Source organism: Sphaerulina musiva (genome assembly GCF_000320565.1).
Source record: "Sphaerulina musiva SO2202 unplaced genomic scaffold SEPMUscaffold_1, whole genome shotgun sequence".
NCBI lineage: Eukaryota > Fungi > Ascomycota > Dothideomycetes > Mycosphaerellales > Mycosphaerellaceae > Sphaerulina > Sphaerulina musiva.
In genome coordinates, this window is record NW_016017383.1 from 908,548 (window position 1) to 928,969 (window position 20,422).

General features: G+C 51.2%; 8 protein-coding genes across 8 annotated transcripts; 3 read left to right on the forward strand and 5 right to left on the reverse strand.

The window, feature by feature from the left end:
- Window positions 1–1,294: 1,294 nt before the first annotated feature.
- Window positions 1,295–3,024, reverse strand: SEPMUDRAFT_55872 (MFS general substrate transporter; the record flags this gene model as incomplete). The annotated part of the gene is made up of 1 exon (XM_016909378.1): window positions 1,295–3,024. The coding sequence occupies one exon, from the start codon at window positions 3,022–3,024 to the stop codon at window positions 1,318–1,320; it is 1,707 nt and encodes a 568-aa protein (XP_016764608.1). The 3' UTR covers window positions 1,295–1,317.
- Window positions 3,025–3,405: 381 nt separating this feature from the next.
- Window positions 3,406–4,562, reverse strand: SEPMUDRAFT_55874 (acid phosphatase/Vanadium-dependent haloperoxidase). The gene is made up of 2 exons (XM_016909379.1): window positions 4,236–4,562; window positions 3,406–4,162 (listed from the first exon to the last, which is right to left on the reverse strand). The coding sequence occupies exons 1-2, from the start codon at window positions 4,465–4,467 to the stop codon at window positions 3,489–3,491; spliced, it is 906 nt and encodes a 301-aa protein (XP_016764609.1). The 5' UTR covers window positions 4,468–4,562; the 3' UTR covers window positions 3,406–3,488.
- Window positions 4,563–4,672: 110 nt separating this feature from the next.
- SEPMUDRAFT_145725 (MED7-domain-containing protein) lies at window positions 4,673–6,463 on the forward strand. Its single transcript, XM_016903228.1, has one exon. It carries the CDS (start codon window positions 4,757–4,759, stop codon window positions 5,489–5,491), a length of 735 nt encoding a protein of 244 aa, XP_016764610.1. The 5' UTR covers window positions 4,673–4,756; the 3' UTR covers window positions 5,492–6,463.
- A 182-nt stretch (window positions 6,464–6,645) lies between these two features.
- SEPMUDRAFT_129423 (Hexokinase_1-domain-containing protein) lies at window positions 6,646–11,984 on the forward strand. The gene is made up of 5 exons (XM_016902285.1): window positions 6,646–7,075; window positions 7,155–7,308; window positions 7,369–7,444; window positions 9,541–11,432; window positions 11,501–11,984. Exons 1-5 carry the CDS (start codon window positions 6,878–6,880, stop codon window positions 11,608–11,610), a joined length of 2,430 nt encoding a protein of 809 aa, XP_016764611.1. The 5' UTR covers window positions 6,646–6,877; the 3' UTR covers window positions 11,611–11,984.
- Window positions 11,985–12,171: 187 nt separating this feature from the next.
- Window positions 12,172–15,283, reverse strand: SEPMUDRAFT_129424 (uncharacterized protein; the record flags this gene model as incomplete). The annotated part of the gene is made up of 6 exons (XM_016902286.1): window positions 12,172–13,776; window positions 13,831–14,000; window positions 14,059–14,494; window positions 14,544–14,799; window positions 14,853–15,131; window positions 15,198–15,283. The coding sequence occupies 6 exons, from the start codon at window positions 15,281–15,283 to the stop codon at window positions 12,172–12,174; spliced, it is 2,832 nt and encodes a 943-aa protein (XP_016764612.1).
- Window positions 15,284–15,389: 106 nt separating this feature from the next.
- On the reverse strand, window positions 15,390–16,438 carry SEPMUDRAFT_145727 (uncharacterized protein). The gene is made up of 2 exons (XM_016903229.1): window positions 16,096–16,438; window positions 15,390–16,027 (listed from the first exon to the last, which is right to left on the reverse strand). Exons 1-2 carry the CDS (start codon window positions 16,217–16,219, stop codon window positions 15,507–15,509), a joined length of 645 nt encoding a protein of 214 aa, XP_016764613.1. The 5' UTR covers window positions 16,220–16,438; the 3' UTR covers window positions 15,390–15,506.
- Window positions 16,439–16,845: 407 nt separating this feature from the next.
- SEPMUDRAFT_137262 (glutathione S-transferase domain-containing protein) lies at window positions 16,846–17,908 on the forward strand (the record flags this gene model as incomplete). The annotated part of the gene is made up of 4 exons (XM_016902833.1): window positions 16,846–17,164; window positions 17,339–17,369; window positions 17,483–17,575; window positions 17,680–17,908. 4 exons carry the CDS (start codon window positions 16,846–16,848, stop codon window positions 17,906–17,908), a joined length of 672 nt encoding a protein of 223 aa, XP_016764614.1.
- On the reverse strand, window positions 16,866–20,353 carry SEPMUDRAFT_145729 (GABA permease). Its single transcript, XM_016903230.1, has 9 exons — window positions 19,831–20,353; window positions 19,723–19,766; window positions 19,463–19,665; window positions 19,386–19,393; window positions 18,638–19,326; window positions 18,150–18,583; window positions 17,680–18,085; window positions 17,483–17,575; window positions 16,866–17,369 (listed from the first exon to the last, which is right to left on the reverse strand). The coding sequence occupies exons 1-7, from the start codon at window positions 19,949–19,951 to the stop codon at window positions 17,980–17,982; spliced, it is 1,605 nt and encodes a 534-aa protein (XP_016764615.1). The 5' UTR covers window positions 19,952–20,353; the 3' UTR covers window positions 16,866–17,369; window positions 17,483–17,575; window positions 17,680–17,979.
- Between the last annotated feature and the right edge of the window lie 69 nt (window positions 20,354–20,422).

Below are 20,422 nucleotides of genomic sequence, written 5' to 3' on the forward strand. Positions count from 1 at the left end.
GATAATGGCCAAGATGAGGAACAACGACAACAACGACGACAACGACAACAATAATGAGAAACGAGATGTACCTCCTAGCACACGGTGGTGACGGGGTGGTCGGAGCACTATGATATAAGAGTACCATCAATAATAGGCTGGAAGAAGCAATCAACGGCCGGCGTATTCATGGCGAAACCCGCGTCGGAGAAGTCGGATGGGCGTGTCAAAAGGTCAACAATCATGACGAAAGGAGAGTGGACCTTGCGTGCCTCTGTTTCGTGGCACAGACCTATGAAAGGGGGCGAGATGAGGACAGACTGGACAGTGTGGCTGAACGAGCCTCGGAGGAGTACGACGAGGCCGAAGTATAAGGATGCACAGGATCAGGATCACGATATTATTCACGAACGATGCGAAGGAGAACGAAGAATCATACAGACTGCTTTCACCAGTGGTGGCCGGAAGGAATGGCGGTTCTTCCCAGCCGTTGCGTGTCCTACGTGGCTTCGTAGCGTTCGTTCAGGAACGAAGCCAAGTTAGCCCGGTAGCAGGGTAGACCAAGCCAATAGGACCGAATGAATTAAATGCACAATGTCGATCTCCACAAGGCTTAAGTTCTCTGTCAGTGTCTCTCTCTCTCTCGCCTCTCGGAAGTCGGATTCACGGAGAATCGACTCTGGTCGGCGCCGGTCGGTGTCTTGCTCACATAATACACATTAACACCGATACGTATGTACGACGTGGCGCAGTCTGAGAGAATCAGCCTCTACGATGGCTACGAGGGAAGTACAGGAGCCAACCTCCTCGACAGCTGAGTGAGAGTGAGAGTGAGAGTCAGAGTGAGAGTGAACGATGAAAGTGGTGGCTGTCTGAGCTGACCGGTCATCCTGTGCCATTCATCCATCCATCAAGCACCACCTACCTTCATGACACTGTTGGATGGCTTGTGTGGGAGAGGATGTTGGTGTGGATTGATACCTAGGTACCTTATGAATTGATGTGAATGCTTGTTATTTAGATCTGGTAGACTACTGTAGTGGAGAGGAGGCACCCCAGCAGGTCAGGTAGATCGAGGTCGACATCGTTCTCCCCGTGCTTGGCTCGATCGATCCCATGTGGTCTTTCACGACGGCGTAAGAACAGGTCCCACTCAGCATCGTATTGATGAAACTTCTTCCAATGCGTAGCAAATTCTCTGGTGTCAAATTTTCAAATCTCTAGTAGAAGGCACTTTTGCTGGCACAAGAACAGGCGTCCTGTCCTCTTCTATGTATGGTTGAATTCTACATCGGTACCTATGTAGTATACCAAGGCCAGATATTCAATCGGGAATGCTCACTTCCGATCGAGATTGTTATACAATTTATGCTGCTTGATAAACCCACTCACAATCGCCGTCAGAGCCGCAAATCCCACCACCACCACCCACACGCCTCGCAACGCATCCACATACGAAGCGATGACGCCAGGATACCAGCCTTCAGGCAGATGATCCAGTTCATCCGTACTCTCTCTGATTCTCTGAATCCGATCAGCCGCGCCGGCTTCCGAGCCAAACCGGTCATAGAGTCCCGATTTGAGCAAGTTTTGGAACACCGCGCCCGCAATGGTGATGCCGATGGATGATCCTGTGCTTCGAAAGGCGTACGAGGCAGACGTGATGACTGCTTGGTATTTGTGATCGACGGCCGAGATGAGCGCGATCAAGGTGATGGTGAGCATACTTCCATATGCCGTGCCCTCCATGAAGAGAAAGATGAACGGTGAGACGGCAGGCACGTTTTCGTCGAATTGCCATAGGATCAGACTTGTAGAGAGCAGTGCGAGGATTTGCATGAGAATGTTGAGCTGCCAGTATTTACCGGTCAGACGCATTACGATGCCCGATGCAAGAGACCCCAGGGAAGTGCCAATTGCCTGGGGGATGAAGAGCGTTCCGGCCCGAGTGGGCGAGACGTGTCGGACGACTTGAAAGAAGATGGGACCGTAGTAGATGAGGCTGAAGACGGACATGGTCATGAACCAGTTGGTGAGACAGGCTGCTGCGACGCTCCGGTTCGCAAGGAGTCGGACGGGAATGATGGGTTCCGCGGCGATACGATCTTCGATGTAGATGAATGCGAGGAGCATGAGGAAGCTGAGTGGGATGGAGACGTAGACCAGAGGGTGATTCCACGGAACAATGTTGCCACCGCTGTTGAGCCCCAGGAGGAGGAGCACAAGAGCCGTGACCAGAGTTCCCGCCCCCAAAAAGTCCACCCTCTGGATCTTCGACTTGTCGGATTCGCGGACGGGTATGTCGAGCATATAACTTCCGAAAATGCCTCCTATCACCGCAAAGGGAATCTGAATGTAAAAGGCCCATCTCCATCCCAGTCCGGGCGTATCATTAATCCATCCCCCAAACACCCCTCCCAAACCCATCCCGAGGCCAAACACAATATTTCCAATTCCCTGCCACACGCCCCTTCTTCTTAACGGAATCAGATCACTCGCCACAAACACCGAAATCGTATTCAAACACCCTCCACCCGCACCCGCAATCACCCTCCCCACAATCATCACCGTCGCACTCTGCGCCAACCCACAGATCAACGTGCCCGCAGAAAAGAACGTAAACGCAAAAATCAACCCGGCCCGTCGTCCATAAATGTCTGTCAATTTGCCCGACAGCGGTTGAAATGCCGCATTGGCAATCAAATACCCCGTTGCAATCCACGAAAATGACGTCCCGCTGTGAAAGGCCGCACTGATGGGATTGGACAAGGTCGCCACGACGGTGGTGTCTAATGCGGCGAAGAAGGTCACTGTCCACAGGGAACTCATGGTGGCCAAGAGCCTTTTCGTGGATGGCGTGGTGGCGAGCGGGATGTGACCGGATTCATATTCGCGACGTTCTTGTTCGGCTTGAGCTTCTAATTCGGAGATGTTTTCGGCGGGGAGAGAGCCTGTGTTGGAGCCATCTTGATTGGGGTGGAGGAGAGGAGTGGTTTCGTTGATGGGTTCCGGGGGCAGAGATTGGAGAGATTGTCGTTTGGGCATTTTTTGGGATGGGGTTGCTGTGTTCTGTGGCGCCTGTGGGTGGTCTGTCTGATTATTAAACTACGCTATGGAGCAGAGGAAAAAGAGTTGAGTGAAGATGCACAGAAGTGGAGCCGCGAGACAAACCTCGCGTGGCAAATCGCGGCCGAAACAGCCTGAAGTCTGGTGCTTCTTCCCTAGGTACATACCTGGTTGAATTGACCTTTCACACTTTTACTTATGTTGGGTCGCTTGCAATGTACGAAAAGGGAATTGGACCAGGGGTTCCTACGGTATGACCCAGGTGCAGATTACAGATATATGCTACTGCTATGCTGCATCGTTCTAAAACGGCGCAAGCATATAAAGGTACTTCTGTTCGCTGGAGCAGATGGCAATGGTGCTTTGACAGTCTTTGTACAAATATCTATACAGACACACGCTCGAGCCTGCGCTCGACCCGAGTACTGTTTTAAAAACTGCCTCTAATCGCCGCCAACCACGTATCGTTCTGTATCCCTCCCCAATGCTTCCTCCTCATCTCTCACGCGGTGGAAGCCACTATGCGTCTTCTCATTCATCTGCGCATGCGGCTCTTCACAGCCCGGTGCCATCAGACTGGGGTAATACCTCCTCCAGTTGAAATAAGTCACCATAAATCCCAGTATACTCCCACTGACCACATCAAACACATCATGTCTATAATCCTCCAATCTGCTCACGGCAATCAATGCCGCTCCGAGCAATGGTGCCAGACAGCTCAACACGACCATTAGACTCGCTCTCGGCCTCAGCACATGCAATTGACTGGCCAGCACCAAGGATATCCATCCGAGCCCAGCAAAGGCGAGAGACGAATGTCCACTGGGATAACTCCTCCAGCCGTCATGTAGAGTGTGATGGGCCGTCTCGGTGCATACTTCCACCGAGACCATCTTGTTGCCCGGGGTGCCTTTGGCAGGCTTACAGCGCGCGATCAAGTCGGGGCGTGGTCGGCCGATGGCATCTTTGAGGATATCGGTGATGAAGGTGGCGAGGAGGATGGAGATGATCAGGCCGAGGATGGTGATGTGGATCTTATGAGTCGAAGGGCGAGTCACGGCGGCCCAGAGTATGAGGAGGACGAGAGGAACGAGGAGGGCGTAGATGAGGAGCCATGCTAGGGGGAGGTCAGCGTGTTTCTCTCTCTCTCAGATACATGTACCTAGAGAGGAGGAGGGAGGAGGACATACTGACGTCGACTCGTTCCACTTCGGCATGAGGATGCTGGAGTCGTGGATCGTCGAGGCGGAATTGCGAGTGAAAGGGTTCGCCGAATAGCTTGATCAGGATGTAAGCAGCGACGAGGAGAGCGACGCCGAGATAGTCGCCAGCATAGCTTCGTTGATAGAAGCGCTTGGATGTCTCCCAAAGTCCACCGTCATTGCCAGCCGCCTTTGCTTTGCCAGAGATGCTGCCAGGCATTTCGACGAGCACGCTTCCTCTGGCTCTCTAGGTATTATGTATGGTATCGCAAAGTGTATAGTATACATTGGTGTTGGACAGACAGGCTATGCATTACGCAGGGACCGAAACTCTGTTCGGCGTGTGGTGGAGTGTGGAGTGAATTCCATGGAATGGATTGAAGTGCGCCTTTCGACTCACTTCTCCCATCACCACCATCACCATTCTCGTGTATCTCCTTTCATGACAATGACAATGACAGCGACAACGAGTTCACGAACCACAACGACATGAGAGGAAGACTGTGAAGATGGCGGAAGAACAGCAGCAGCAACTCATCTCGCCGTTCCCAGCGCCGCCGCCCTTTTACAAGCACTTCACTAAGCAGAATCGCGATCGCGTGCAACAACTGCGCAGAGAAGCCGGTGCGTCGCAGAACGATGGCGCGAAAGAGCACGACATAGACACCACAACTCTCCCACCGGAACTCGGCTGCCTCGTCCCTCCGCCACCACCCTCAACCACGAAGTTCACCGTCTTCGGTCATGAAATCGACCTCGAGGCCCCACAACCTACCCTCGCGGAAGCTGGCATCGAGCAACTCTACCCCGACCACCCATCCGTCACCACCACCCCCCAACCGCACCTCATCGCTCTCTCACGCTCCCTCCTCACCACCTTCCTCAGCCTCACAGGTATCCTCGCCGCCAATCCCGAACTCTACGAAGAGCGAGTCCTTGATCTGCAGGCTATCGTGTTTAACATGCACTCTCTGATCAATCAGTACCGACCACATCAGGCCCGAGAGAGTCTGATCATGCTCATGGAAGATCGTGTCGAGAAGATGAGAGCTGAGACTAGGGCCATTGAGGAAGGGAGGGAGAAGGTTGCGAAATTGCTCGAAGGCATGAAGCAGCATGCCGACTATGCGCCTGATGTCATTGCTGTGAATGGGAAGAAGGTGGGAGAGCGGAATCTGGTGGCGGCAAGGAAGAAAGGGAGACGGAGTGCGGCGTGGCAGATGCTGGAGGCTGAGATGGGCTGAAAAGTGTCATGAGGAATATGCGTCACTGCCACTGCCACTGCCACTATTGCTACTACTGCGGGAGGCGCTGAGAGGACCTGCTAGGTGTCCTCTCTCATAATTGCCGGATATCGCGACTGGCTTCTACCTAGAACAAGTGGTCATCTGCTCATGAATGTGGCTGTGCTTTGATACAACCAACTTCCGAGATTACTGGGTGGCGCTGTGTCAAGGCTGAATGTGTAGAGGAATCGATGATCTTGGCGACCGGTATTATGGAACAGAGACTGCAAAATTGATGGGTGGTGGGATCATCGAGCGTAGGAAATCTGATAGCCACTGCCCATTGCCATGGCGTAACGTGGCGGGGCCATACTGTATGTTGGAGATGTGTGAAGCGGCGGCAGTCTACCTCCTACTACCAATGCCGTTGCCTTACAACATTGTACAGGGAAAGCTGGGCTGGGGGAATGCTCGGAACTGAGGCCTGACGAGGGTCGTGGCGGGGAAGTGGGAGCCTAGAAGGCTAGAAGCCATCGACCAACCTACGGACGTCTCTGCCAGTCCTGATCTCAGCTTCGGATTGTCCTACTGATCGCAGTGTGGGACATCGATGATGGAGAGCCTCGGGTACGATGTCTTCTCGGTCCATACAGCAGTTCGTATCTGTCTGTACCAATCAAAGCGTCGCGACGCACGTAAAGCATGACACAGGCTTTGATGATATACGATGCCGACCACTACACACCCCAGCCAGCCCTGTAGAGGTTGTTTCTTCACGGATGTTTGTTGCACATCGTCATCAGGACCAGGACAGGCGAGGGAGATGGAGCGTAGCTGCGTAGGTACAAACGAGGCGAGGCCAACCAAGTCCAAGCACGGGGTATGAGACCCCACAAATGCCTCCTGATCGCAAACATGCGTTCGACGTCAAGTCACGTTTTGATTAAATATATTCATTTTCAAGGGGTATTGCCGCCAGCCCTATCAGACCTCCCTCCCTCCTCTGCGTCACCCCATCAAATCAGGTTTTACAACCATGCCAAGAATACGGGGATCCTCTGATATCAGTGATTCAGTGTCAGTGTACCTTACTTACCATTGCGTCACTCGTCTCCCTGCTACAAGTATATACCATACATTCGTCTAGCCTCCGCGACAGTGAGCCAAGCCTTGTACGCACTGATCACTCACATCGCAAACAAACAATCTGACCTCTCAATTTCGTCTTCTGAACCATCCAATCCGAGCGTGAGAAGCAGTGAAACACTGCCCCCTTTCGAAACTCTCTCTCTCTATCCCCAGGCCTGCCACTACTGCGCATTACCTCCTACAGGCCTTGTCTCTCTCTCACGTCTCACGTACTCGAGTCTATAAAGTCTAGACCCTTCTCCGTCGAAGAGGAAAATGTCTTCACATCAATCACAAACAACGACGCACTCGACAACATTAGCCAAACGCCAGCAAGAACAAGAACTATCTCAATCTCAATCTCAGTCCCAATCCCAATCCAAATCCCAACCACACCAACAAGATGTTCTTCAACGGGACGACAACGACTATGTTATCGAAGAGCAAGAGCAGTCGGCAAAAGCAAGCGCTTCGGTATGTCTCTTCTCCTCCCCCAAACATTTCTCATCTATCGACCATCATCTTTATTGACTGGTTCTCTCTTTCCATCTAGGCGGGAATCAATCTCAACATATTCGGAGCGATCGCAGGGGCATTCTCATCCAAGTCAAGCAACAACAACAACATCAAGTCGGAAACGCAGCCAGACCACCACGTCGACGAAATCGAACGGAGCGAGCAGCGAGAGGAATCCGCGAAGATGAAAGGTTAGTATTCCCTCGCTCCTTTTGATGTGATCTGATTAGATGCTGATTGAGATGTTGTAGGAGCTGGAGCAGCTAACGCAAATGGAGCTGTGGCGGGCCAAGCGGAACAGTTTGCGAAACATGGGAAAGTTGGATAGTTTGTTCCTTTGAGAGGACAACGGTTGCAGCAGCAGTAGCAGCAGTAGTGAGGAAGACGGGACTAGGGAAATGTGATTGAAAGATTCGAAAGAATTTTTTTATGAGGAGATATGATGATGGACTGGATCCATTTTACATGAATATATCTACCTCCCTCATTTGTTTTTTTTTTTTTTTTCTCTTTTCATTCTTCTTCTTCTTCGGCTTTTGGACATATATCACATCAACAACATCAACATTGACAAATAACAACCCTTCAACACTGACCATCTTCAGCTACATCCCCAAACCACCACAAATGTACAATTCACATACGTACACTATTACGCCCTCGTATCACAGAACAGGAGAGAAAGAGGCTGAACAGATCACACGACCTAACAGATACCGTATCTGACTCCAAAAAACAATCTGACGTACATTGTAACGTAATCACATCCCCCCAATCCTGTTGGTTCTTTTGAAAGTACCTGGGAGGTAGGCTTAGTAGGCTACAGGTAACAACAGACCTAAGTATTACGTACAGCCTCTTGGTCTATTCTCGTCTACCAAGTTGTTAATATATACATTGTGTATAGCTGTGTGGCTGTTATGCTGTAAGCTGTGTAGCTTATATAAGAAAACCACAAAGTTAGGTACCTAGGCTACCGCCGGAAAGCAAAAAGAATAATGAGATTTTATCACTACCTCGACTCTAACACTGCACCTTTCGCCTATTATTGTCTATAAGTGCACCCAATCGAGCAGGTATTCTATCTATACTATTATTTACTTGTTTGTAAGTACTAGAATCAATATTGCGCAGTATTAAGAGAGAGAGAAAAGTGCGATGAGAGATTAACATGTGGGGTCTCATTATTCTTTTTGCTGTCCATAGGTTGCTAGGTGCCTAGGTATTGTTACATTGGTACAAGTTTGCTTTGATTTTCCAAACTTCCGCGGTAGGGATTTTGCTTGCTGTGGATGTTTGTGACTAGCAACCTGTAATCACTGACTAGCAACCAGCAACCTGTAAGATTCTGTGTAAGGTACTCTTGTAGCTTATATCCTCCTGCTGCTGGATCGGGACTTGATTGGTTTGGTCGGAAGAGGAGGGGAGAGGAGAGGAGGGGAGGGGAGAGGAGGGGAGAGGGGGAAACGAGAGGGAGTCTTGCTTGCTCCTTTCCTTGATCCAGTTCCTCTTTTTCTTTTTCTTTGCTACGAGGTAGTTGCCTGGACTTCTACATGATATTGTAAAACTATCAAAAGTAGGACTATGCCTTCTCTAGTCCACTTGTTACGCTGCACAAAATTCCCGCATCATCTACTAGCGCTTGTCATAAAGTCCTTTTTGAGGACAATTCCAGATTGGTGACCCTGTTTGTTTTTCACCGACAGAGTCTCTAAGAGACTCTTCGGTTGAGCAGCTCCACGTGGCTTGTTATATGCGCGACTCTGTCATAGGGCTGATTATTAGAAGGCGGTGGATAGACAAGACTTCTGAAGTTGGTAGTGCTCGAGGGCTGGATTAGTGGATAGTGTATTGGCGGAGGAGAGACGCTGCGAAGTTCTAGCGTGCCTTCGATACATCCGCAGAACGACCGAGACTAGCAAGGCTCTCCAGTGGGGCTCACGCGGTGAGACTAGTGCAATAGTGGGTGGAAGTGGAGTAAGTGAGTGATGCATACTGCATAATAATTGTTGAACTGCACAAGGCTCGAGTCCAGGGAAGAGTCTGATATAGGGATGTCGATAGGAGTCAAAAGGAGTAAGGGATAGCAAGTAAAAGGAGTAATAGTCTGATGGTAGTCTACGCTTCGGCCATAAGGGTAGACATCTTGTTGTCTCGCCAAGAGGTACACTGTATAGTGTGTATACAGTAACCAAGTACGGAGGTAGTTCGACTTGTCTCGAGAGCTCCACAGCTGCGTCTGCTCACTGCATGCATATGCTGCCTTTTTAATGTCTCCACAACCACTAATGTAACTAGATCGCCTATCCGACTCTGCTGACCTGACCTGACCTGACCTGACCTTCCTCCGTCTCCGCCTTTCTCTTCCTTACCCCCCCATCGCCCACACTGGCGCGCCGACCACTCCACCATCGCTCCTACAGCAACCCGTCCCGCCCTTCAGAGGCCTTCCGCCGCAGCCTCTCAACCAAGCCTGCTCCCTCACCGCCCCCGACCGCTGTAAAGGACGACGACCTTCCCTTCCTGCTCGAGCTTCGAGGCCAGCGTCCGCTCCTAGCTCGTCTACGGTCCAAAGCTCGTGAGCCAGCGACCCTTCTCACCCTCTTGGCCATTGCCTTGATCCTTCTCGTCCAACTCAGCCTCCCCCGGGACTTCTTCCTGTTCCGTCCTCGCGATCCTCCGCAACCACCGCCGACCTGTCCGTCGCCCAACGCATTTGTCCAAGAGCTCTATTGTAGAGCTCCTCCGCACGTTCCGGGAACTTTATACGGCAAGAGTTCGTCCAGCATGGCATTGGCTGCCGCAGCAGAGCGGGTGGCCGCAGAGTTCGAGTACAGCAAGGAAGATGTGAACAAGGGCGTTCATGAGTTCATCCGTCAGATGGACGAAGGGCTGGCCAAGTCGGGAGCCACCATGAGCCAAATCCCAACCTATGTGACTGCTGTGCCCAATGGGACGGAGAAGGGACTGTACATGGCTGTGGATCTGGGAGGCACGAATTTCCGAGTCTGTTCGATACAGCTACATGGCAACAGCACCTTCAGCCTCACGCAGAGTAAAGTGAAGATTCCCTCAGAGTTGATGGTTGCCAAGACGAGCCACGAATTGTTTGGTTTTCTGGCAAAGCAAATCGAGCTGTTCCTCCAGACACATCACGAAGAACATTATACCAGTCATAAAGAGAAAAAGGGCACTTCTGAGCAAGATGTCTTCAGTCTCGGCTTCACTTTTTCCTTCCCCGTGCAGCAGTTTGGCATCAACAAGGGTACGCTGATTCGATGGACCAAGGGCTTTGATATCCACGATACCATCGGCAAGGACGTGTGCGCTCTACTGCAGGCGGAGATTGATGCGTTGGGGTTGCCGGTACGGGTCGCTGCATTGGTCAACGATACTGTTGGAACACTCATGGCACGATCGTACACGTCCCCAGGCAAGACAGGCACCCTCCTCGGTGCCATCTTCGGAACGGGAACGAATGGAGCATATGTGGAAAAGCTGGACAAGGTCACCAAGCTGTCGAACATGAGCGCCAAGGAAGCTGGCGAAATCGACAAGTCGACGGGGGAGATGATCATCAACACGGAATGGGGCAGCTTCGATAATGAGCTTTCTGTCCTGCCTCAAACTCCGTACGATGCAGACCTGGATCTGGAATCTGTCAATCCCGGAATCCAAATGTTTGAGAAGCGAGTGTCGGGCATGTTTTTGGGCGAAATCCTGCGACGAGCGCTGTTGTCCCTCCTTCGCGATTTTGACGTACCACTCTTTGCGGATGAGCACAGTAACCAGAATGACATCCACAGCACGACGAATGTCGCTCCCGACTCCCCACTGTACAAGCAATGGGGTCTCGATTCCAGCTTCTTGTCCATCACGACGGGAGATAGCTCCAACGGGCTGAAGGTGACGCGCCAAACTCTGGATCAGGATTATGGAGTTTCTGCTGCATCCGCAGAAGATGCTGAAGCGGTACGGCTCATCGCTTCTGCTATCGGAAAGCGTGCAGCGCGTCTCAGTGCAGTGGCGATTGCAGCCATCATCATTTCGACGGGTCGTCTACAAAACCCAACGGATATTGGTACCACGAACAATGCCACCCTGGAAGTCAATGAGAACGACATTGTCGATATCGGTGTGGACGGGTCTCTCGTGGAGTTCTATCCCCGCTTCGAAGAGTACATCCGCGAAGCACTTCGTGAAGTTCCAGAGATTGGTCCCCAAGGCGAAAGAAAGGTTCGAATTGGCATTGCCAAAGACGGATCTGGTGTGGGCGCTGCATTGATCGCGCTGGTCGCTGATCAAGCGTCAAAAGGTAAGTCAAATCTCGACTCATCCATTTCAGCAGCTCTGGGTGGTCCTAGTACTCACACCCGTCGACAGGCAACTATCCTTCTTCTTCTTCTTCGTCTGTTCAATCCAGTAGCGACGGCTCCAGCTTCTTCAGCCGATTGCTTGATAGCATCAACCGCAATGTTCGATACAGGGTCTAGAATACCTCGAATCTCATGCTGCAGAGAACCCTGGACAGGCGTCATGAGGAGGAGGAGGAGGAGGAGACAGGGGAAAAAAGCTTTGCGAGCAACAGCCTCACACTTGCTCTCGCTGTGCAGCAGACTGGACATCTCATCATGGTTGATCATGGCTCTCTGACTTTGGAACCGTGTGCGGAGTGCAGACCGACCGACCGACCGACTGATGATGATGATGGTGATGACATCGTGTGATATGTGTATCTGTACATAAACCTTTGTATACTCTTTTCGTGGTACTACTGGGTACGCCGTAGCTGCTCGTGCCAACTATGCATGTACCTCCTATTCTACGTTTATAGCATCGGAGTTTCTTCGGAGAGAGCTATTCATTCATTCATTGAAAACAAATAAAGTCAAACGTGGGCCAATAAGTTCACACATTACACACCAAATTCCCAAAGAAATATATCCATTCTCATCTATCGATATACAGCAAACTCCTTAAATATACATATTACCTAATCATCAACATAAATCAATCAATCAAATCTCAAATCTCAAATCTCAATCTTCATTCCCTCATTCCCTCAAAACAAACGTCTCAAAATTCCACCCAAACGCCCTCGCCAGCCTTCTACCACAATACATCAATTTCCCCCTTTCGACCCGATTATGCGGCGTGCCATGCGGAGTATCCATGACGACTTTTCCTTGAGGCCCTTGAAAAGACCAACAAGATCCTCCGATTGATACGCCGGGATAGCCGATATCTCCCATGGCAGCTCGCAGGTCATTCCATGTGACGGCGCCTTCTTCGACGGTTCGGCTTTCGGCGGGCCAGAGACGGGCGAAGATGCGGATGCTTTTGGCGGATGCTGGGATGATGATTGGTGGTGGAGTGGGAGGTCGGTCGATGATGGGAGGTGGTGTTACTGCTGGTTCTTCGGGAGTTGGGAGGTGTTTTCGTTTGAGGGGTTTCTTGCTGCTGCTAGCATCATCGTCGTCGTCGTCGTCTTCGTCGTCGTCGTCGTCTTCACCTTTTCTTCTTAATCGAGGCTTTTTCGGAGGCGAGACTTGCAGATGTTTCTGATCCGCTAGAATTTCCAAGTCTTGCTGTTCGTCGACTTTGCGTTTCCCTTTTCCAGCTAATCTGGGAGCGAGATCCGCTTCGATTATCTCCAAGGGACCGGGATCTTTGTAGCAGTCTAAGATTCGGATGTCCTTGAGTGCTTCAACCTCGGCTCTGGTAATGTCCTTCTCTTGACCGCATTCCCTGAGGTCGGTGGACACGGCATCGATCCGAACTTCTCTGACCTCTGCCCAGAACGCATCAAGTGCCAGTTTCGCTTCCTTGGACTTGACCAGGTAGTTGACTCCGCGCTTCTCAGCCGGCAATTTGATTTTGCTAAACTGTTCTAGGAGCTTTCCGGCTTTGCTCAGCTTCAGGCGCACCTCCTCGTCCGGGGTGGCACGGTACACCCAATCCCGGTACCACTCTCCATCGGTACCATTCTTGACCTTCATGCTCACCAGTTCATGCAAAAGTTGATGCCACTCGGGTTGTTCGATATACTCATCGCTCTCTTCATCGTTCAGGGACAGAACCTCAGGAGCATGTAATTCGAGACGCTTTTGCACCCAAATTGCCACGGAAAAGTCTTTGAGAGCAGGGAGCAGTTGTGAATGCTTTAACAAGTCCAGTTTGACGTTGTTCTCCTCTGGAAAAACCAGCAACTCGTCCATGACAGGGAAGACCTCTTCGGCGATTGCGAGGTCCATCGTGCGCGTACAATTCGAGAATAGGAGTGCTGCCCATACGGGTGGATCGCGTTCGAAGAAATCCGAAAAACGAATGACCTTGTAGAACATGGCCCTCAACTTTATCAGGTGCTTCCGAGCCTCATTCGGAGCAGATTCTTTAATGATGCGGATGGACTCTTCAGGAATTCTCACGAATGGGAGATCGCTTTTCTCCGGCAAAGCAGGATCTACGGTCGCAAACTCGTGGTCGAAATAGCAGTCTTGAGCCAGAATGCCCGTCATAACGTCTTGGAATTCTTTACGAATGACCTTGGGGAACAGGAATTTAATAAAAGCCAGAACCAGATCAGCGCCCTCGAGCAGTTTCTTAGCCTTGCTGAGTTTGTAATGCGTCTCATGATGACCCATTCCATGGTCCATGGCCTATCAATCATGTATCAGTAAAGTCATACGAAAGAGGGCCAGATACGTAATCACCATTTGCCAACCCTCGGTGCAGGTCCGCAAAGTCGCCCAGAACTGGACTCTTCTTATAAGCGGCCGCGTCAGTTCGAGTGCGATAGCTGCCCACTTTTCATCTGCCTTCAAGTTCGCCAAAAATTTGGCATTTTCAATGTAAGCCACCCTATCGTAGACGGATCTAATATCTGACGGTCTTCAATCAGTTTCGGTGTAAATCACAGCATGTGCAAAAGCGGTACATACCGGTTTGCAAAAGCCACAGCTCCTCCTCTGCAGCGACTTGCCGAGTCGATATCGAGGCCAGTAGCTCTGTTACGTCGGTACGAGGAGGTGGTTCGAAAGGAGTGACCGGAACATGAAGAAACTTTCCAGATTCGTTGTATGCTTTGGGAAGCAAGGCCGAGAAGCCTTCTGCAGCGGCAGCATTCCAGGCGATATCGCCAGTAATCGTGTCTTCGGCACCTTTCAAGATAGCAGACACCATCTTGGCTAGCCTGCTGTACAATTTGCGTTGAGCTTCAAACAATGTCTCTGCGATCGGAAATCCAATTTGTTGCCATTGGTGGAACAGCTCATGATCGAACTCGACAGGTTTGCCGTAGTCGTCTGCGCCAGTAGAAAAGACCGTATCGCTGAATCTCACTACGAGCATACCAATACGACGACCAGAACGAGTGATCTGAAGCACTGTGTTAGCGTCGCCGAGTATCAGGAGCTAGACGTTATACCCGATGATCGGTCCATGCCCAATGACAAGGAGCATGTTGCCTGCGAAGCTCTAGTAGCACTAGTAGCTTCGAAGGATCTCGAGCAAGACCGCGTTGACTGAGGTAGGGCAGAAGCAAGGCGTCCCTGTGGGAATCAATGGGGTTCGTGGGCCCCGGGTTCGCGTAAAAGGCACGCAGGTACGCCCACTGCTTCTCTTGTGCGTTTCCAAAAGCTTCGTGGAGCATGGCATCCCTTTTGGCAGAATTGGCCCTTTTCCTACAAAGGACAAAGTAAGCACTCAAGCTGAGAGGTGAGAAGAGCTAGCTTACCAGCGCCCCATGATCTTGTCGCCCTTGGCTGCGACCAAGCTGCAAATCGTAGCCCAGTCATTGTTGATCGACTCAATATGACCTTTGATGGTAAGCAGTGCTTCACTTTGCCCGACGGGTTCGCATTGAGCAGGATCGCTGCTCTGCGGTGCTACATGCAGATAATTGTCGTCACAGGTTGCACAACCAAGGTTGGGGGAGCAGGCGCCTCCATGGGAGCGGTAGAGATATTGTGAAGGCGTGGAAGAGGTCATCCTGCCGTCTGTACACGCCCGTGTACTGAGTCTGGAAGAGCTTCACGCGTAGGTACACGGCAGACAGATAAGAATGGGAAGTCTTGATCACCATAGTGTATACGCATGCGACATGGCCGCATCCAGCATGTAGTCATCACCAATGCCTTTGTGCTCATTTCGATATCTGGCACTCATGGCTGCGAACAGCATAGTCTCGCCAGTACCTATCTTTGTTTAGCGGAGCAAGACCTTGGCTGTACCAGAGCGGTGGCGTGCAGCATTCAGTAGTGGCATGTGGAGTGAAAGATTGTGACTATTGTTGTTGTTGTTGTTGTTGTTGTTGTTGTTGTTGTTGTTTTAGTAGTTGTAGTTGTAGAGCAAAGGCTCCTCGGAACACAACTCCGGTAAGTATATCGTCTCACTGTTGTTGTCTCTTGAGTACGGCAATGAGAAGCCACCGCTTGCGTCCAGTCATGTCCTCTCTGCCACCGTCTCGTTCTGGCGCCCACTCTCTTCTCACGCCTTGTACATCTTCCTCGTATATGTCTTCAGTCACAAGACCGTGCGACACCGCTTCTTCGAAAAAGGCAGTCAACTTGGCTCGGCCGGTGTGAAAGCCAGCAATTGCAAGGACTCTTGCATCTGGAGCAGGACTGAGCATGTGAAGCATGGACTGCACCAGATTCTCGTGCTGATGCGACATCCAGTAGCAGTCCGCAGCAATGATGCGGTCGAAGGAGTGTGCATACGCTCTCGCGAAGTCGGAGGTCACGTCGCCCCAGGCGTAGCCCTCGACTCGATACCGCTTTGCCAATGCGGCTGGTATGGCGCGCATTGCGTTCTGTCTGATGTTCTCGAGCACAACGTCGGTTGGGTAGTCGGAGATGACGACTTCTCGCGCTCGCGCCAGGACAGCCACTATACCGGCCAGTCCCACGCCTACGGTATGATGGCAGTCAGCCAGTTCTCTGTTCTCGCTGTAATACTCACGGGAGATGCAACCCCACCTGCTCCCAGTTCCAATACACGCCGGCCCTTCACGCTCCACGGCGCGGCATCATCTGGCTCTGGCTCTAGCTCTTCCTCCTCGGGCTCGTCGCTGCGACGGAAAGCAGAAATGCATTCGGCCATTTTGATGCCCGCATTCCAGAGATAGTGGGCAAACAGCTGCCGGTCATGGTTCTGCACAGGATCGGCGGTGCGCAGGTGAATGTCGCCAAAGGAGGCACTTTTGTAGACGAGGAGGCAGCGTTCGTCGCCGTGGAGGTTGCGCGTGTCGTCGGGGAAGATCAGGCCGGCAGCGAAAGCGAAAATGTCTTCGGGTTGTTCGTCCCCGTCGGGTGGAATCACCGTCACGAGGTCGGTGAGAGCGGGCATACCGTAAAGTCAGTACCTCCTAAGGTAATGAATGTATTGAGTAAGGTACATCAATATTTCTACCTGGTCGTCGGGTCTTTCACTACCGTAGGTAACTGCACCTTACTGTAGGAGGTAGGAGCTAGGTAGTTCTAGTTTTCGACCTCACCTGTTGGAATTACATCAGCACAATGAATTATGAGTGATAGAACTAATAAACACTGTTCTACCGAGCTTCACGGCAACGCGGATCGGCCTCCTCACGAAGACGACGATCACCTCCACCACCATCATCGCTTTACTATGATATCGCCTGTTAAACATGTAGGTAGACAATCACCCTTCCTCCTCGCCCACTCCCCCAATTCCCCACCATCACCACCACCACCACCATCATCATCATGTCCTCCAAACCCGTCTACACCCTCATCAGCGCCACCCCCTCCCCCTACGCACGCAAAGTCCGCATCGTCCTCGCGGAAAAAGGCATACCCTTCACATTGCAAACCGAAGTCCCCTGGGACAGCGACACCAAAACTCCCACCTACAATCCTCTGGAGAAACTGCCCGTACTCATCCACAATGAGACCGACCAAGCTGTTTACGAGAGCCATTTTATTCTCGAATGGCTCGAAGTCAAACATCCGGATACTCTGTCTATGATTCCTCGGGATGCGGATCAGAGGCTGTTGGCGAAGCAGATTGAGGTTGTTGCTGATGGTTCGTTTCGCTTCGTTTCGTTTCGTTTCGTTTGTTACATTGCCTTGCTCGTGAGATTGTATCCATGGTGAATTATAAATCACATTGAATGATACATGTAAAAAGAGAGGAAGAGAGAAAGAAAAAGAAAAGCTAACATTGCAACATGATTTCTTCTTCAATAAAAAAAAACAGGTATATGTGACGCTTTAGTATTGGCCATATGGTAAGTACATGTACCTTACCTCCTTACCTCCTTACCTACCTACCTACCTACCTACGACTTCGCCCTCACTCGTAACACTAACATGAACCTCTCCTAACCTCCCACGTCACCAGGGAAAGAAACAGAGACAAAGACAAACAATCCGAGCCGTGGGCAGCACGACAAACGCGAAAAATCAACGGAGGTTTACAAGCTTTGAATAAATGGTATGTCGACAGAAAAAGAGAAGAAAAAAAAAGATAATAGGAAAAGAAAACAATTCCATACTAATGATTCTCCATCTTTTGTGTGTGTCTATATATAATAATAGGGTCGAGAATCGCCCACGAGGACAACAATACATTATAGGAGAGACCCTGACAATCGCCGATATTGCCGTCTGCAGCGTGTTGGGCTTCATGGGCGTGCGGTTTCCCGAGCACGAGTGGAAACAAAAGTATCCCCAATTACGAGAGTTTTGGGAACACTTGGAAACGACGCGAGACTCGTTTGCATCGACGCAACCCAAAGCGCAAACGTACAAAGATCGGATTGTTTGAGTTTGGATGATGATGATGATGAGAGAAGCAAGATGATCGGGCTATCTATCGATCTATCTATCTTATCTATTTCACCTCCCGTCGTAGTCCTTTCTCACGTAGCTCACGGGTCCGTCATACTGGTGACGACCCACGAGGAAATAGTAGCCAATGGCAAAGACAAGAACCACTCCGTAACTATCATTCTGTGTCAGCGATGCACGTTGGTTGCATGGTAGCCATGTGAAAGGAAGCTACTTACACCAAGACAGCCCAGTTCATGGTAGCTGCATCCGGGTTCGGTACAGAGGGGAAGAACAGGAAGAGATAGGCCACAATGAGGAAGCAGATGGCGATGATGTTGACAGGAACACCCCATCGTCCCAAACTGAATTGCGAAGGTGGAAATTTCTCTCCCTTTAAGCGCTTGATCAAGACCGTGAAGATGACAATCAGATAGCTGGTGAAGAGTCCAGTGGCAGATACCGACAAGATGATGTTGAAGGCGGCCGTCGATCCGATGATGATGAGGGCAAGTAAGCATGTGAAGGCCAGGGTGACGTAGACGGAATTTGCTGGAACACCGTTGGACCGCACGCGAGATAGGAACTCGTGGAACGGAAGTCCCTTGTCACGAGCAAAGGCGAAGACCTGTCTGGAGCTTGTGGTGACCTGGTTGACCGCACAGAAAAAGTACTGATCTCACGTTAGCGCGCAGCTCACATGGTCGCCAACCTACAGTCTTCTTACCATGACAGTCATGATGACAATCAGAACAATCGTGCCGGCCTTGGATCCTGTGATGGTGTATAGTGTTGCGACCCAGGGCTGTCCAGTGGAGGATTCCAGGATCGCGTCGAGATCACCCAGGTTGAACATGAAAGTCACGGTAGTCACGAATCCGAGAATGTAGTTGATGATGGCTGCGGAGAACATTGCGCGCGGCAGCACGTAGCTGGCATCTTTGAGTTCTTCCGCCAAATGTACAGCGCTGTCTGCTCCAAGATATGTTGTGGTCGGTCCGACCATGCCAATCATCGTCGCCAATCCCACGCTGCCCCATCCATTCGCATCCGTGAAATTGGTAAACGTGATCTTTGCATCTGCTCGTGGGCCCATAACCCACATGATGACGATGAATGCGAAGAAGCCGAAGATGTGAAGGACAACGGCCAGACCCTCGAGGATCGGTAGCTTGCCGATCGCAAAGGTGTTGAACGAGATTGCCGAGAGTACAAATGCCATGGTCATGAGCGAGCCGTGCCATCCCTGGATCACATAGCTTCCGTCCGTGCAGATGACAATCAGTGCAAGCACCTGCTGAGCGCCAATGTAGGCGACAGTAGGCATTGCGCATTGCCACCCGAGCGCGCAAAGCCAGCCGACTGCGTACGATAGAATTCGTTGTAGATGCGGAGGCGCGAATTCAGACACCCAGTCTGCACAAGTCAGCAACGCGCTCAAATCGTCCTAGCCTTGTCCCACGCAAAGTACTCACGGTATTGCCTACATTGCGGCGGGATGAAGTTAGCGATGGTCGCAGACACGTTGCGGGTATGTTCATTAAACTCCTACCCTCCAGACGTAGGTGCCATCGATGCCAACTCCGCCATGGACAACATGACGAAGAACATGCAGCAGCAGACCACAAGCACCAGCCATATCGCACCAGCCGTGCCACCGTTTCCGAGATTGAAGACGAGGGTAGTGAGGGAGAATTCCCACGTGAGTCCCAGGACGACCACGAAGCCCACGACAGAGAAGAAGCGGAATCGACGCTGACCTTGTCAGTACGAATGCGCTTCCACAGGTCCAATTGTTCGGCTACTGCTCACCTTCAATTCTTGCTTCTTCCCCAATCTTCTCATGTCCCGCTCATCTATACATCATGTCAATGCCACTCTCACGAACGCTCTTGCATTGCGGATTGCTTGCTTGCTAACCACTGTGAGGATCATAATGTCGAGCTCGCAACTGCTGGAAATCGCTGTCCGCGTCGAGATCGACATTGCTCTCGGCGATCGTATGGTCCTTGTGATAGTCATCAAGCTGTACGTTCTGCATCTTGATAATGCCGATTCACGATACAAAAGCCACTCAAGGCAAAGGAAAAGAAAATGCGATACGATGCGATGCTGGAAGCAGAAGATGAAGAACCAAAAAAGACCCTTCGAAGAGGTAGACGTCTCCGAGCAGGGACTAAGCTCTAAATGGTAGAGAATGTAACGTTGAACGCTCCTGCCAGAAGGAGGGAAGCGGTGCCTTCTGGCATGACAAGGAGATCATCCTCTCGTCCGCCACGTGCGCATTCAGGTCGCCACAACTTTTACGTTTCGTGGGATGCGAATGCCAATGAGAAACTCCCCAGACTCGTCGAGCTTGGCTTTTGCATTTGTACATTTTGGCATGCCCGAACCTCGACGGCTCCACGGTCCAACAGTGCGTGCGGCTATCAGGAGAGCCGAGCCGCTCACTATCTGGCGTATCTCGGTGCGGCACATGGTGATGAACAATCACTTGCAGTCGGTAGTGACG